The sequence below is a fragment of the Oncorhynchus mykiss genome, chromosome 6, assembly GCF_013265735.2.
Source record: "Oncorhynchus mykiss isolate Arlee chromosome 6, USDA_OmykA_1.1, whole genome shotgun sequence".
In the NCBI taxonomy this organism is placed as follows: Eukaryota; Metazoa; Chordata; class Actinopteri; order Salmoniformes; family Salmonidae; genus Oncorhynchus; species Oncorhynchus mykiss.
In genome coordinates this window covers 46,613,780-46,629,475 of record NC_048570.1, presented here as the reverse complement: position 1 = coordinate 46,629,475, position 15,696 = coordinate 46,613,780, and the positions used below count along the sequence as shown (strand labels likewise).

The 15,696-nt window shown below is 40.3% G+C and overlaps 1 protein-coding gene across 5 annotated transcripts in view; it reads right to left on the bottom strand.

Annotated features, from left to right (window-relative positions):
* Positions 1–15,696, bottom strand: part of msh3 (mutS homolog 3 (E. coli)) — a 134,028-nt gene that overhangs the window by 79,487 nt on the left and 38,845 nt on the right. For all 5 annotated transcript variants that reach the window (XM_036980257.1, XM_021606650.2, XM_021606651.2 and 2 more), the window contains one exon: positions 2,260–2,447. In XM_036980257.1, coding sequence (XP_036836152.1) covers positions 2,260–2,447 — 188 coding nt within the window. The remainder of the gene's footprint in view (positions 1–2,259; positions 2,448–15,696) is intronic.

The window sequence follows — 15,696 nt, the reverse complement described above, 5'->3', positions numbered from 1 at the left end:
ATCAAGACAAGGCTGAGGTACAGTGCATTCAGTAAAGTATTCGGACCCCTTGACTTTATGCACTTTTTGTTACGTTAGTCTTATTCTAAAATGGCTGAAATTGCTTTTTTCCCTCATCAATCTACACACAATACCCCATAATGACAAGGCGAAAACAGGTTTTGATAAATATTTGCAAAATTATAACAAAAATAAAAACTGAAATGTTACATTTACATAAGTATTCAGACCCTTTACAAAGTACTCTGTTGAAGAACCTTTGGCATTGATTACAGCCTCGAGTTTTCTTGGGTATGATGATACAAGCTTGGCACACCTGTGTTTGGGGATTTTCTCCCATTCTTCTCTGCATATCCTCAATATCCTCAAGCTCTGTCAGGTTGGTTGTGGAGTGTTGCTGCACAGCCATTTTCAGGTCTCTCCAGAGATGTTCGATCAGGTTCAAGTCCGGGCTCTGTCTGGGACACTCAAGGACATTCAGAGACTTTTCCCGAAGCCACTCTTGCATTGTCTTGAGTGTGTGTCTAAGGTCCTAAGCGCTCTGGAGGAGGTTTTCATCAAGGATCTCACTGTACTTTGCTCCATTCATCATTCCCTCAATCCTGACTAGTCTCCCAGTCCCTGCCGCTGAAAAACATCCCCACAGTATAATGCTGCCAACACCATGCTTCATCATAAGGATGGTGTCATGTTTCCTCCAGAAGTTACTCTTTGCATTCAGGCCAAAGAGGTTTCATCAGATCAGAGAAACGTGTTTCTCATGCTCTGAGTCCTGTAGGTGCATTTTGGCAAACTCCAAGCAGGCTATCATGTGCCTTTTTACTGAGGAGTGGCTTCTGTCTGGCGACTCTACCATAAACACCTGATTGGTGGAGTGCTGCAGAGATGGTTGTCCTTCTGGAAGGTTCTTCCATCTCCACAGAGGAACTCTGGAGCTACCTGCCCAAGACCCTTCTCCTCCGATTGCAAAGCTTGGTCCGGTGGCCAGCTCTCATTCTTCCATTTAAGAATGATGGAGGCCACTGTGTTCTTGGGGACCTTCAATGCTGCAGAAATGTTTTGGTGCCCTTCCCCAGATCTGTGCCTCGACACAATCCCGTCTCTGAGCTCTACGGACAATTCCTTCAACCTCATGGCTTGGTTTTTGCTCTGACATGCACTGTCAACTGCGGGACCTTATATAGACAGGTGTGTGCCTTTCCAAATCATGTCGAATCAATATAATGTACCACAGGTGGACTTCAATTAAGTTGTAGAAACATCTCAAGGATGATCGATGGAAGCAGGATGCACTTTTTTCTTTTTTCCTTTATTTAACTAGGCAAGTCAGTTAAGAACAAATTCTTATTTTCAATGATGGCCTAGGAACAGTGGGTTAACTGCCTGTTCAGGGGCAGAACGACAGATTTGTACCTTGTCAGCTCCTTTCGCAACCTTTCGGTTACTAGTCCAACGCTCTAACCACTAGGCTACCCTATGAGTCTCATAGCAACGTGAATGTGATATTTCATTTTATTTATTTTTATTTCTAAAAATCTGTTTTGCTTTGTCATTATGGGGTATTGTGTGTAGATTGTTGCGGAACATGTTTTATTTAATCCATTTTGGAATAAGGCTGTAACGTAAGAAAATGTGGAAAAAGAGAAGGGGTCTGAATACTTTTTTTAACTAGGCATGTCAATTAAGAACAAATTCTTATTTTGGCCATGTAACTTTTTGCAAAAAATACTTTTCATTGTGAGCTCATTTACTTGGGTGGCTGCCAGCCAAATAAGCGTTGCACTTCTGTTGTCATTTTCTACTAAATGTGTTGTACTAATGTATTTTCTGTGAAGGAAAACTAAAAGTTGCACGCCCCTGATCACTCTATTAAAGCAACAAAAAAAACACTTTCAATATAAAACGGCACCCCTGTCAATACACAGCTGGACGCACCTGCTCCCGCTTTCTTTCGTTGTGATATTTACAAACAAAGACATAACTGGCTCAAATATTCTGGGGAACTACGGTAAGCTTCATAATGTAAAACAATGTGGCAGGTGAAATGATCAGTGCGATCTGCTTTATTTCCTAACGTATTGCACAGGTTGACTGCATGTATTTACTAAAAAAGTAGCTACAAATATTAAGATGTATTGAAAAACTTAAAATAAATAGTTTCAACGGTATTAAAAAACCATCCCATGGCTATTTCCAAATACCCCAGTTTACGGTATACCACTCAAGCCTAACACACACACGCACACTGTGGTGACTCACTTGGCAGCCTTCTCGTTGAGGACTTTGAGAAAGTTGTGAGCGGGAGCCAGCAGTTCAGGTGTGTCCAATAGGAGTCCTCGGAGCAGAGAGGAGCTGAGCTGTGATTGGATGGATGGGAGCAGAGCCTGTAGTTCCACCCCCAGCCGAGAAAGACTGCTGCTGATGAGGTAGAACTCCTGGGTGGAACACTGGAACACACACATGCAAACACATGGGTCATTAGAATGTAATGTGTGCGTTTGATATTAAAACTCAAATCATCTTTCATATATTTCCCTGTGGTGAGGTAATATCATTGACATAACTAAGAATGTATAAATTAGATCATATATAAAACAAGAGTATGTGTGTGTGGGGAGAGAGATGAGATGTAAATTCCTCACTCTCATCTAATACTGATATGACAGCTGTTAAGCCTAATTTACATCTTACGCTTCCGCGCTATTAGGTCGGCTCGAATGAAATTATGCAATATCGAATGTCCGCTACCTTCCACACATGTCCGCACGGGCTTCCGAAATCTCTGTGTCAGCAGGACACTTTTCCTAGGTGGTGTGCAGACGTGGAACCCTGTGCGGACATGAGCAGATGTTCAATTGAAGTGGAAGGTGGAAAGTAGGTCTTAGGACACACACACTAACCTGTAAAGTAAGGAAGTAACCCTCCCTTTGAAAACAGCCTATGTGGCATCAATATAAGTCAGAATAATTTAATCTAGTGTCAAAATTCACTACAAAAGTGTAATAGGATCATTTTGGTAATGAAGTTAACCTCGTCTAAAACAGAGTTTGGAACGTCAGTGCATCACAACGAGTAAATTAAGGTTGGGTTTGGATTACAATATGTGATAGAAAAATTACATATTTACCTGATTTGTTGGATATTTGACAATTATATACTTAACTACAATTATATACTTAACTAAACAGTAAGACATTTCTGTTCTATTAAATGTTTGTGTGAACTGAGGAGAGCCTAAAAACCTACAGCTGGCATTCTATAGATGAGATGTGGTGGGTGTCAATGAGAAAGCCTGGAGGAACAGAAAAAAGGCCACAGTATTCCTAATTGTCCTGGCATCTGGGAGACCACACCAGAGGCAGATGACCAGAGGATGAATCCAAAGTGGCTTATGGTGCTCCCCAATCTATATGGGAGGGGTTGAACCAGCCATGACTGAGCATTCTTGGAATCAGCTATATAAGGAACAGCATGGTCTGTAAAGGGGAGGCTTCTCTGCAGCCCAACAGCCCAACAGTCTTGACTGTCTTGACTGTTGGGCTGACAAGTGTAAGAATATTTCAAGATAAATACAGAGGACTAAAGGTCAAGAAGCCTAAAGGTCAAGAGGACTAAAAGTCAATAGAGTACTAACGATCAATGGAAATATAGTTTTTTCTGTAATAGGGAAATAATGAGCAATGGGTCAGAGACATGGAAGGAATTTGTCTTCACATTGAGCCTGAAATAGGATACTTGTTATTTGGCCATTGGTCCAGTTTTATTGCAAGGTATCCTATTTGGTCAACCACAGGCTAGGGCTGGGTTATAAATTACAATCTGTCCCTTTGTTCTGTGGAGAGAATCACTGAGGACAGATGTGTCCGTACTTGTTGCACATCATGTCGTCACACGTCATCAGAGTGCGCAGCTGAACAGTGTATGCTGGAAAACACTCGGTTTGTTATTTTTGATTGAAACAAAACCGATATTCATTAAATACGAATACAGAACATGTTTTTGCATCGATTTCCCAACACAGTTTGCTTTTAACAGCAAGGACCGCTATTTCTTGTCCCGGAATGCTGCTTAACCAGTTGCGACGAGCAAACCCGTATCCGGGAGCGTAATCATAGACTCAAACGCATTAGCATAACACAACGGACATAAATACCCCTAAAAACTTTTCCTATTCATGAAAATCGCAAATGAAATGAAATAAATATATTCAAACACAAGCTTAGCCTTTTGTTAACAACACTGTCATCTCAGATTTTCAAAATATGCGTTACAGCCAACGCTAGACAAGCATTTGTGTAAGTTTATCATGACATAATGCTATGCTCTGCTGGCAGCAGGCAACATTTTCACAAAAATAAGAAAAGCAACCAAATTAAATCATTTACCTTTGAAGAACTTCGGATTCTTTCACTCAGGAGACTACCAGTTAGATAGCAAATGTTCCTTTTTTCCAAAAATATTATTTTTGTAGGTGAAAAAGCTCCCGTTTCTTCATCATGCTTGGCTGAGAAATCGACCGAAAAATGCTACAACTATAACGCCAAACTTTTTTCAAAATTAGCTACATAATATCGACAGAAACACGGCAAACATTGTTTAGGATCCATCCTCAAGGTGTTTTTAACAAATATATTCGATAATATATCCGTCAAGGCAGTTGGTTTCTCATAAGAAGCGATTGGAAAAATGGCTACCTCAGTATTTTACGCAAGGTTTTCTGCGGGAGACACCATGTGACCACATGCCATATATGGTCCCTTACAGCCATGCTTCAAGGGAAATGCCTAAAAAGACGTCACAATGCTGTAGACACCTTGGGGAAAACGTGGAAAACGTAAGCTCATTCGTAGCTCATTCACAGCCATATAAGGAGTCATTGGCATGAGGCGGTTTCAAAAAATGCGGCACTTCCTGGTTGGATTTTTATCTGGGTTTCGCCTGTAACATCAGTTCTGTGGCACTCACAGACAATATCTTTGCCGTTTTGGAAACGTCAGTGTCTTCTGTCAATTATATGCATAGTCGAGCATCTTTTCGTGACAAAATATCTTGTTTAAAATGGGAACGTTTTTCATCCAAAAATTAAAATAGCGCCCCCTAAATCCAACTGGTTAACAGACCGGTTTAAGCCTGCTTGACAGAGACGCTAAGCTGCTAGCCATCAAGCTAACGAAGTTGGTACCAGATGAGTTTTGTCTGGAGAAATAACGTTTCCAGCGCTGTAGGAGCTGTATCTATTACGCACTGTTTCAGGACAAACCAGATCACTCGGAGTTCCATTGCGGAAATTGTTTACCTGCCGAGGATTTCCTCGTCCTTCTCACCAAAAGTGATTCCGGGCAGCTCCATGGTAAGAAATGTGACCGTTCCTGGTGCAAAAACAATGTTTTATGACAAAGCTTGAGTAAATGACATTACTCTCCTGCTCTCGAATGCACTATGCCAGGAAATTGATTATATCGTAGTCCATGTGGGTTTTAATGACATTATGAAGGGCAGTTCTGAAAAGTTGAAACTGGATTTTAAAGAGTTGATTGATTCTCTAAACACTAACAAAAGACCCATCATATCCGTACCATATCCGCTATCTCTGAATCGCAGCATTGTACGCTTTAGCAGGATTCTTTCTCTTCACAACTGGCTACGTGATTGTTGCAGCTCAATGGGTGTAACTTTTGTTGACAATTTCGATACCTTTGGAAACAAAACACGTTTTATAAGGAGGATGGGATCCACCCAAATCATTTGGGATCCTGGATCCTTTCACAGAACTATAAGGCTGCTTTGAGACAATGATTTATCAATGACTCAAGCCCAGCTCAGCTAATCCCTACCATTGTGACACAGAGTTGTCATAATGCTTCAGCAATTGTACATTACACCAGGGGCATCAGTAGACACAATATAAGTAACCTATTGTATGTCCCTTTATCTGCCCTGAATGCCTCTACTGATCCTACAGTTATTATATGCAGTAATCATGTGCCTATGAACCAGATTTATACTGTTAGCACTAAGCTGGTGTGCCCTAGGAGTAAGTCCACTATGAGCAGCTCACCCTGCACTAACATAAATAACATGAGCACATCTACTGCTGCTAAGCTTCCCAGTAAAACAATGAAAGCAAGTAAGGATCCTTGAAGAAAAATTATAAAAATATCACAAGCATATGTAGCTTAAGAAACAAGGTTCATGAAATCAATAATTTGCTAGTAACAGATGACATTCATATTCTGACTCTGAAACTCACGTAGATAATACCTTTGACGATACAGTGGTAGCAATACAAGGCTATAACACTTATAGAAAAGACAGAAATGCCAATGGTGGAGGTGTTGCTGTTTATATTCAGAACCACATTCCTGTAAAGACTAGAGAGGATCTAATGTTAAATACTGTTGAAGTAATATGGCTACAGGTTCATCTGCCTTGCCTAAAGCGCGTTCTGGTGGGAAGCTGCTATAGACCACCAAGTGCTAAGAGTCAGCATATTGATAACATGTGTGAAATGCTTGATAATGTATGTGATATCAACAGAGAGATATATTTTCTGGGTGATTTAAATATTGACTGGCTTTCATCAAGCTGCCCACTCAAGAAAAAGCTTCAAACTGTAACCAGTGCCTGCAACCTGGTTCAGGTTATCAGTCAACCTACCAGGGTATTTACAAACAGCACAGGAATGAGATCATCAACATGTATTGATCACATCTCTACTAATGCTGCAGAAATTTGCTTGAAAGCAACACCCAGATCCATCAGATGTAGTGATCACAATATAATAGCCATATCTAGGAAAACCAAAGTTCCAAAGGCTGGGCATAATATTTTATATATATTTTTTATTTCATCTTTATTTAACCAGGTAGGCTAGTTGAGAACAAGTTCTCATTTACAACTGCAACCGGGCCAAGATAAAGCAAAGCAGTGCGACACAAAACAACACATGGAATAAACAAACATGCAGTCAATAATACAATAGAAAAGGTCTATATACAGTGTGTGCAAATGAGCTAGCAAAATAGTTACAATATAGCAATTAAACACTGGAGTGTAGATGTGCAGAAGATGAGTGTGCAAGTAGAGATACTGGGGTGCAAAGGAGCAAATTAAATTAAAATATATAACAGTATGGGTGATGAGGTAGTTGGATGGGCTATTTACATATGGGCTATGAACATGTGCAGTGATCTGTGAGCTGCACTATCTGCTGGTGCTTAAAGTTAGTGAGGGAGATATGAGTCTCCAGCTTCAGTGATTTTTGGATGCTGGTGCTGCTATGGTGACCAAGGAGCTGAGATAAGGCGGGGCTTTACCTAGCAAAGACTTATAGATGACCTGGAGCCAGTGGGTTTGGCGACGAAAAGCGAGGGCCAGCCAACGAGAGCATACAGGTCGCAGTGGTGGGTAGTATATGGGGCTTAGGTGACAAAACGGATGGCACTGTGATAGACTGCATCCAATTTGCTGAGTAGAGCTGAAGGCTATTTTATAAATGACATCGCCGAAGTCAAGGATCGGTAGGATAGTCAGTTTTACAAGGGTATGTTTGGCAGCATGAGTGAAGGATGCTTTGTTGCGAAATAGGAAGTTGATTCTAGATTTAATTTTGGATTGGAGATACTTAATGTGAGTCTGGAAGGAGAGTTTACAGTCTAACCAGACAGACACCTAGGTATTTGTAGTTGTCCACATATTCTAAGTCAGAACCGTCCAGAGTAGTGATGCTGGACGGGCGGGCAGGTGTGGGTAGCGATCGGTTGAAGAGCATGTATTTAGTTTTACTTGCATTTAAGAGCAGTTGGATGCCATGGAAGGAGAGTTGTATGGCATTGAAGCTTGTGTTAAAGAGGTCATACAATAAGTGTTGTTGTGATTCCTATGTTATTGACGAAAATATTATCTGTTGGTCCGTCGTGTGTAATGAGGAGCAAACAGACATAGCACTTGACACATTTATGAAATATGCTTAATCCAGTTGCTAATAAGCATGCACTCATTAAGAAAATGACTGTAAAAACGGTTAAATCCCTGTGGATTGATGAGGAATTGAAAAATTGTATGGTTGAGAGGTATGAGGCAAAAGGAATGGCAAATAAGTCTTGCTGCACAACCGATTGGCAGCCTTATTGCAAATTGAGAAATAATGTGACTAAACTGAATAAAAATAAGAAAAGGGTTTCATCATGGCTATGTAAAGATGTGTTCCGAGGCCACTCCACTATGGGCTGATACTTCTATGTTTTAACCTTTTATCTATCAAAACAATAATTAATTTTGCACACCTACTGACTCTAGCAACATTCGGGTGACATTATTGGATATGTCCGGAACTGGGAAAACGGTAAACAAGAAGACACGACAAAGACTAGCAACAAGATGGTGGATGCTAACGCTATTGAGATGCTAGTCACCATCCGTGCAGAAATGGCTACACTACGCTCTGATTTCATGACCGAACTTCGCTCCTCTGTGTCAAGTCTATGAGCTGAAATTATGACAGAAGTCCAGTCAACTATGGCAACACTACAAACAACTTTCGCGACACAAACCCAAAAAATAAAGGATATGGAAACGCCATTGACCGACATAGATAATTGGCTTACCGAATTGGAAACCAAAAACGACGAGCTTACCTCCGAGAACGTGAAGTTGAAGGTTAGTCTAGATGAACAGGAAACACGTTCCCGGAGACAGAACATACGTGTGGTCGGAATCACAGAAGGGACGGAAGGGCGCAATCCTACCGAGTTCATGGCCACTTTCCTGCTTGACGTCCTTGGCGGAAAGACGTTTGACCGGCCCCCAGTCATCGACAGGGCACATCGCACTCTAGCGGTAAAACCACAGCCCGGTCACCCTCCCAGAGCAATGCTGGTCCACCTACATTACTTCCAGACCAAAGAGAACATTCTTCGCACCTCCCGCGAAAGAGGACAACTGAACTACAATGGCAAGCGGATCCATATCTTCCCAGATTACTCTGCAGATCTGGCAAAACGCAGAGCTGCATACAAAGATGTGAAAGCCCACCTTCACAAGGCAGGAGTCAGATTTGGCCTGATACACCGGGATAACTGAGGATTACTTTACAGGGGGCTAGCCACACATTTGAAGATCACCTTCTACCGGGACAATATCCACTCTACAGCGGCACAGAACCCAGATCCGTGAAGGTTGCTAGTTGTGTTATTAGGGTGCACACATGGTCAGTGTACAGACATGAACGTGAGTAACTTTTATTTGCCCTAGCAAAATAATGCACCACATGCAGATGGCTGAATACCGAATACAGGTCGAATACAGGTCGGAACCATCTACCATGCAATGGTATTCAAAGTAATCGTTAATAAGCGTTGTGGTGTAATGTAACTAAGCTTTTCATTTATAGAACTAATGAGGTTCTTTTTTTCCCGGAATGAATAAGCCAAATCCCAATGACGTTCCTGTTAATTTGCTAATTTAGTCAGTCGGGTCTCAAGGTAGGCAAAGGGGTGTATTTACTTTAGGCCCGCAATTTTGTCTTTTTTATTATATAGGCTAGGCTACATGTGATTGTATGGTGTATCTGTTCTGGCACGTGCATATGAGTGCAATAGCGATAACGCTTAGGACAATTTAAAATATTTAGGTTATTCCTTTTTCATCCACATGTCCATAGATTTATGTTAATTCCCCTTTATTCAACATAGGACACAGTGAAACCTTTTAACTTCTTTAAAACCATTAGTGGGCTTCCTGTTAGTAAAGTGACAGAAAACAGGGTAGGTACCGTTTTGGGGGTCTGTCATTTCATTTGGGGACTCAGCAGTGGGGTTTTTCTAAACTTTATTTGTATTTTTTGTTTTAGTTTAGGCTTATACAAACATCTTATTAATTGTCCCAAAATTAGATATTGGAGACTTAATACATCTCTGCTTAACAATGAAGGATTCTACTCTGTGATAAAATATAAATTATCACATTACTGGCTCGACAACCAACTCTCTCCTGTCTCAGCTGCAACTATCTGGGATGCTGCTAAAGCAACCAAAAGGGGTCATATCATTTCCCAAGCCTCCCTAATCAAGAAGCTTAGAATTGAAAATAGGGAAAAATTGGAGTTTGAAGTAAAGCATTTAGAACTTTTTCATAAACAACCAACCCAGGCGAACAGGAATTCACTAGCTTGTGCTAAGGCCAAACTCAATTTAGAGCATACAAAACACGTAAAAAAACGGTTGTTTTTTCTTCTCATTATCCCAAAAAAATTTTGTTTTTTTACCAAGCAAAAATATTATGAGTTTGGTAACCGTCTGAGCCATCTACTTGCACACCAACTAAAAAAATAACAAAATGAAAGATTTGTTAAGTCTATAAGAACGGCAGATTGCTTCACTTCTCATGATCCATTGCTTATCAATAAGTTTTGCGACTTCTATAAATCTCTTTATACTTTACAATGTACAAGATCGAACAACGAAATTACAAAATATCTGAATAAGGTAACCTTGCCCACTATATCAGATGAGCACAGAAATAGACTAAATGCTCCCTTTACTCCTGAAAAGGTTTGGGAAACTATTAAGGCAATCCTTCTGGCAAGGCACCTGGCCTAGATGGCTTCCCGGCAGGGTTCTACAAAAAATTATGTTCGAAAGAGGCATCATACCAGAGTCTTGGAAAACTGCATCCATTAGCCTGATACTAAAACGGCCAAAATCCATTAAAATGCGCTTAGTTTAGACCTATCGGTTTGCTCGGAGATGACGTTAAAATAGTTGCCAAGAGACTTGCTCGCAGGTCGGAGGTCCTACTTCCAGACCTCATTAAACCTGATCAGACTGGCTTCGTCAAAGCCAGATTTGGAACGGACAATGTGAGACGTGCTCTGAATATCATAAACCAACTTGGCAGAATTAAAGACCCTGCACTCATTGTCTCTCTCGATGCCGAAAAGGCCTTTGATAGAGTTGAGTGTAAATTACTGTATGCTGTATTAGAAAAAGTTAATCTGGGTGACCATTTTATTAATTTAGCAAAAATGTATTTTTTCTGACCCATCAGCGGCAGTTAACACAAATGGTAAATTATCGGAAAGATTTCATATCGGTAGGGGCTGTCGTCAAGGCTGCCCTTTATCTCCTGCTCTGTTCTCGTTAGTCATAGAACCACTGGCTGAGGCAATGAGGTCTAGTCATAACATGAGCATTACCTTTGAATATCCCCTCTACAATCAATTTAGAAACAATATCTCCATTCCAATTGACTGAAACAGGCTTAAAATACTTGGGCATATATGTTACTCCAAGTCTTAAAGACCTGTTCACTTCAAATGATATACCTTTGCTCACAAAAATTAAACAGGATCTGATTAACTGGTCTACCCTACCAAACTCTCTTTTTGGCAGGATTAATACCGTCAGGGTGAATATCCTTCCTCGGCTAAATTATTTATTCCAAAATATCCCCATCTATCTCAGTCCTTTTTTAGAAAATAAATGTTGATATATCTATATATATATCTGGAACAATAATCAAATTTACCAAACTAATTAAGCCTAAGAATTCAGGAGGGATATCTTTGCTAAATCTGCAACTATATTACTGGTCTGCTCAGATCAAGCACATGATTAGTTGGTGCCTAGACAGACGCCACTCACTTTGGGTTGGGATGGAATCAATAGCATGTCATCCAAGAGCATTAGCTTCCGTACGATTTATTAATAGCTTTGAAAAGATCCAGTCCTTACCTGACAATTTTACAACACATAATACACTCTTAGCTTGGAAAGATGCAAGGAGGCATCTGCAGATTCCAGACCATATATCACTCTGGTCACCGATTGCTCTTAATACAGATACCCCCAAGGGTATTGCTGACCTCATGCTTTTATTTACTCAGGACACTTAAATCGTTCCCACAGATAAAAGCTGAGTTTGACTTACCCAACAAATATTATTTTAAGTACCTACAACTTAGACACTTCATAGAGGGTCAGACGAAAGTCGATAAACTACGTTTTCAAATGACTGAAGTTACTAACTATTTACGAATCCTACTGTTCAGAGAGGTTTAATCTCTGACATATATTCTATTTTATCGAACAGAAGTGCCTCATCCTATGATGCATTGAGACATGTTTGGGAGAGAGACATTGGACATGCATTTGGTGAGGAAGAATGAGCTTACAAGAGCTAAAATTCCAATTGTTTCATTGAACTTACTTTACACCTGTCCGCCTTCACAGAACGTATTCAAATGCATCACATTTACGTTTCAAATGTAAACAGGGTACTGGCACCTTCATGCACGTTTTTTGGTACTGTAGCAGAATACAGTCTCATTGGAATGAAATTCACTTACACATCAATGAATGACATGCCACAAGGGTATGACAACTTGGATGGAAAATGACCGAGGATAATAGCAGACGATATTGCCACATCTTCAATTTAAGCCTACTGTAAAATGTGTGCCCTCAGGCTTGGAGGGAAGCAAAAGTCATTCCGCTAACTAAGAATAGTAAACCCCCCTTTACTGGCTCAAATAGCCAACCAATCAGCCTGTAACCAACCCTTAGTAAACTTTTGGAAAAGATTGTGTTTCACCAAATACAATTCTATTTTAAAACAAATTGACAACAAACTTTCAGCATGCTTATAGAGAAGGACATTCAACAAGCACAGCACTTACACAAATGACTGATGATTGGCTGAGAGAAATTGATGATAAACAGATTGTGGGGGGTTGTCTAGTTAGACTTCAGTGCGGCCTTTGACATTATCGATCATATTCTGCTGCTGGCAAAACGTATGTGTTATGACTTACACACTCTGCTATATTGTAGATAGACAGATAACTCTTTAACAGAACACAGAGGGTGTTCTTCAATGGAAGCCTCTCCAACATTATACAGGTAGAATCAGGAATTCCCCAAGACAGCTGTCTAGGCCCATTCCTTTTTTCAATCTTTACTAATGAATTGCCACTGGCTTTGAGGAAAGCCAGAGTGTCTATGTATGCGGATGACTCAACATTATACATGTCAGCTTCAACAGTGACTGAAAAGACTGCAACACCCAACAAAGAGTTGCAGTTAGTTTCAGAGTGGGTGGCAAGGAATAAGTTAGTCCTAAATATTTCTAAAACTAAAAGCATTGTATTTGGGACCCTGAACCTCAACTAAATATTGTAATAACGTGGAAATTGAGCACGTTGAGGTGACTAAATTGCTTGGTGTATCCCTGGTTTGTCATGGTCAAAACATATTGATACAATAGTAGCTAAAATGGGGAGAAGTGTGTCCATAATAGAGCACTGCTCTGCCTTCTTAACACTATAAACAAGGCAGGTCCTACAGGCCCTAGTTTTGTCACACCTGGATGACTGTTCAGTCAAGTGTCAGGTGTCACAAAAAAAGACACGGACACCCATGCATACCTCACAAGACATGCCACAAGAGGTCTCTTCACAGTCCCCAAGTCCAGAACAGACTATGGAAGGCACACAGTACTAAATAGAGCCATGACTACATGGAACTCTATTCCACATCAAGTAACTCAAGCAAGCAGTAAAAGTTTATTTAAAAAAAATAGATTAAAAAAACACCTTATGGAACAGCGGGGACTGTGAAGCAACACAAACATAGGCACAGACACATGCATACACAATAGCATACACACTACTGCCTTAGCAGCGGCTAATGGAGATCCATAATAAATACAAGTAAACATCTACCTCTCAGCATAACATCTATGATTTTTCCTCTTTGAATTAACCTTTTTTTCTCACCCCGATTTACTTTGGGGTCTGTGTTATTGAAGTTTAACATCAACTGCTAACACTTGGTGCCGTGACATAGATTAATTGGTTGTGACCAACAACTAGGAAAAACTCAACTGTGTGTTGATGCAGGGAAAAGAAAGAGAGAGGGCTGAGCGCAACCCACGGGATTCAACTCTTAATCTCCTGATTGCTGGGTGACTCTAGACCGATGTCATTTAAAAGAACCAAATCAGGTTAAAACTCTTAGAGATAGGGGGCAGTATTCTGAATTTTGGATGACTGAGGTGTCCAAAGTAAACTGCCTGTTACTCAGGCCCAGAAGCATATGCATGGTAGTATTGGATGGAAAACACTCTAAAGTTTCTAAAACAGTTAAAATGATGTCTGTGAGTATAACAGAACTGATTTGGCAGGCGAAAACACAGGAACCATTTTTTTTTCTGTTGACCTTCCAGCCAATTCCAAGCTTAAGCTTTTGAAACCAAAGACTTCTGCCTCCCAAATTACAGTTCCTATGGCTTCCACTAGATGTCTAGTCATTATACATGGTTTCAGGCTTGTATTCTGAAAAACCAACAAGGAACAGTTGATTATCCTCAGGAAGTCCCATGGTAAAACTAGTCTCATTGCGCGCAAGACCGAGGGAGCGCGTTGCGTTCTTTTCCTTTCCTATCGAAAATAGTTAGCTCCGTATGAAATATGATTGTTTATTTAGATATTAGAGAACCTAATACTGAATTAGAAACATCGTTTGATTGGTTTGGATAAACTTTACTGGTAACTTTTGGAACCCCTATGTCTGCATTCTGAACGGGTGGATTACTGAACTCAATGACGCCTACTAAACGGACTATTTGGGATATAAAGAAGGAATTTATCGAACAAAACGACCATTCATTGTGTTCCTGGAACTCTTGTGATTGCGATCAGAGGAAGATATTCAAAGGCAAGTCACTTAGTTTATTGCTATTTGGGATTTTGTGCTTGTTTGGATTATATGCTGTTGTGGTGCGCTGACTTCAGATAATCGAATGCTGTGCTTTCGCCGTAAAGCCTTTTTTAAATCCGACGATGTAGATAGATTGCCAAGATTCTAAGCTAAAGAATCATGTATGACACCCGTGAAGGTTTAATATTACGTTTTCTGTATTTTGAATTTGGCGCTCTGCAATTTCACCAGATGTTGTCGAGGTGGGTCGCTAGCGGGACCCATGCGCCAGAAAGTTTAACTGTATTAGCCAAAGTAAGGAAGAGGGATGAGAAATTATTTCTTGATAACAGTGATAGGACATTGCAGAGAGATAAAGAGAGTTTGAGAACACTTGGTGAAGAGATAAAAACCTTAAAATAAGAAATTCAACAATTACAGGCAAGGGTCGTAAAAACATGTGGACCCTTTGTTCCATCAATCTACCCTCACACTGAATTGTGGAAGGATGATCGGGATTCAAGCATCTGGTCAGCATTGCCTGGCTTTGAGTCAATAGATACTGACAGCGGTGACGAACAATGTCTTAGGCCAACCAGAACACAGGCTGTAAAAGGTAGTAAAGGCAAACCTCCATTGTCAGTAATCACACATAAATCAGCATCTCCAAAACAGTTGGATGAATGGTCAAAAACTTTTAAACATCCACGAGACGTGGGTATGAAGACACGGAACCATTTGAAGCGTAATAAGAAACTCTACAATCTACATACTTAGATAGATTACAGTTATTATCCTTTGTTTTGAACAACCGTGAACATGGTGTACTTGAAGAAAATGTTTATAGAGCTGTGGGGTGGTGAAGAGCAAGATGTGGTCGATAGATGGAGAGCCATACATGTCTTCCTTTAGGGTCTGACCAATGCAACCACCAATTGGGGAGAGATAACCAAATGTGTTCAAAAGAACCGTTTGTTGAATTTGAAGAAAGGTTTAGAAC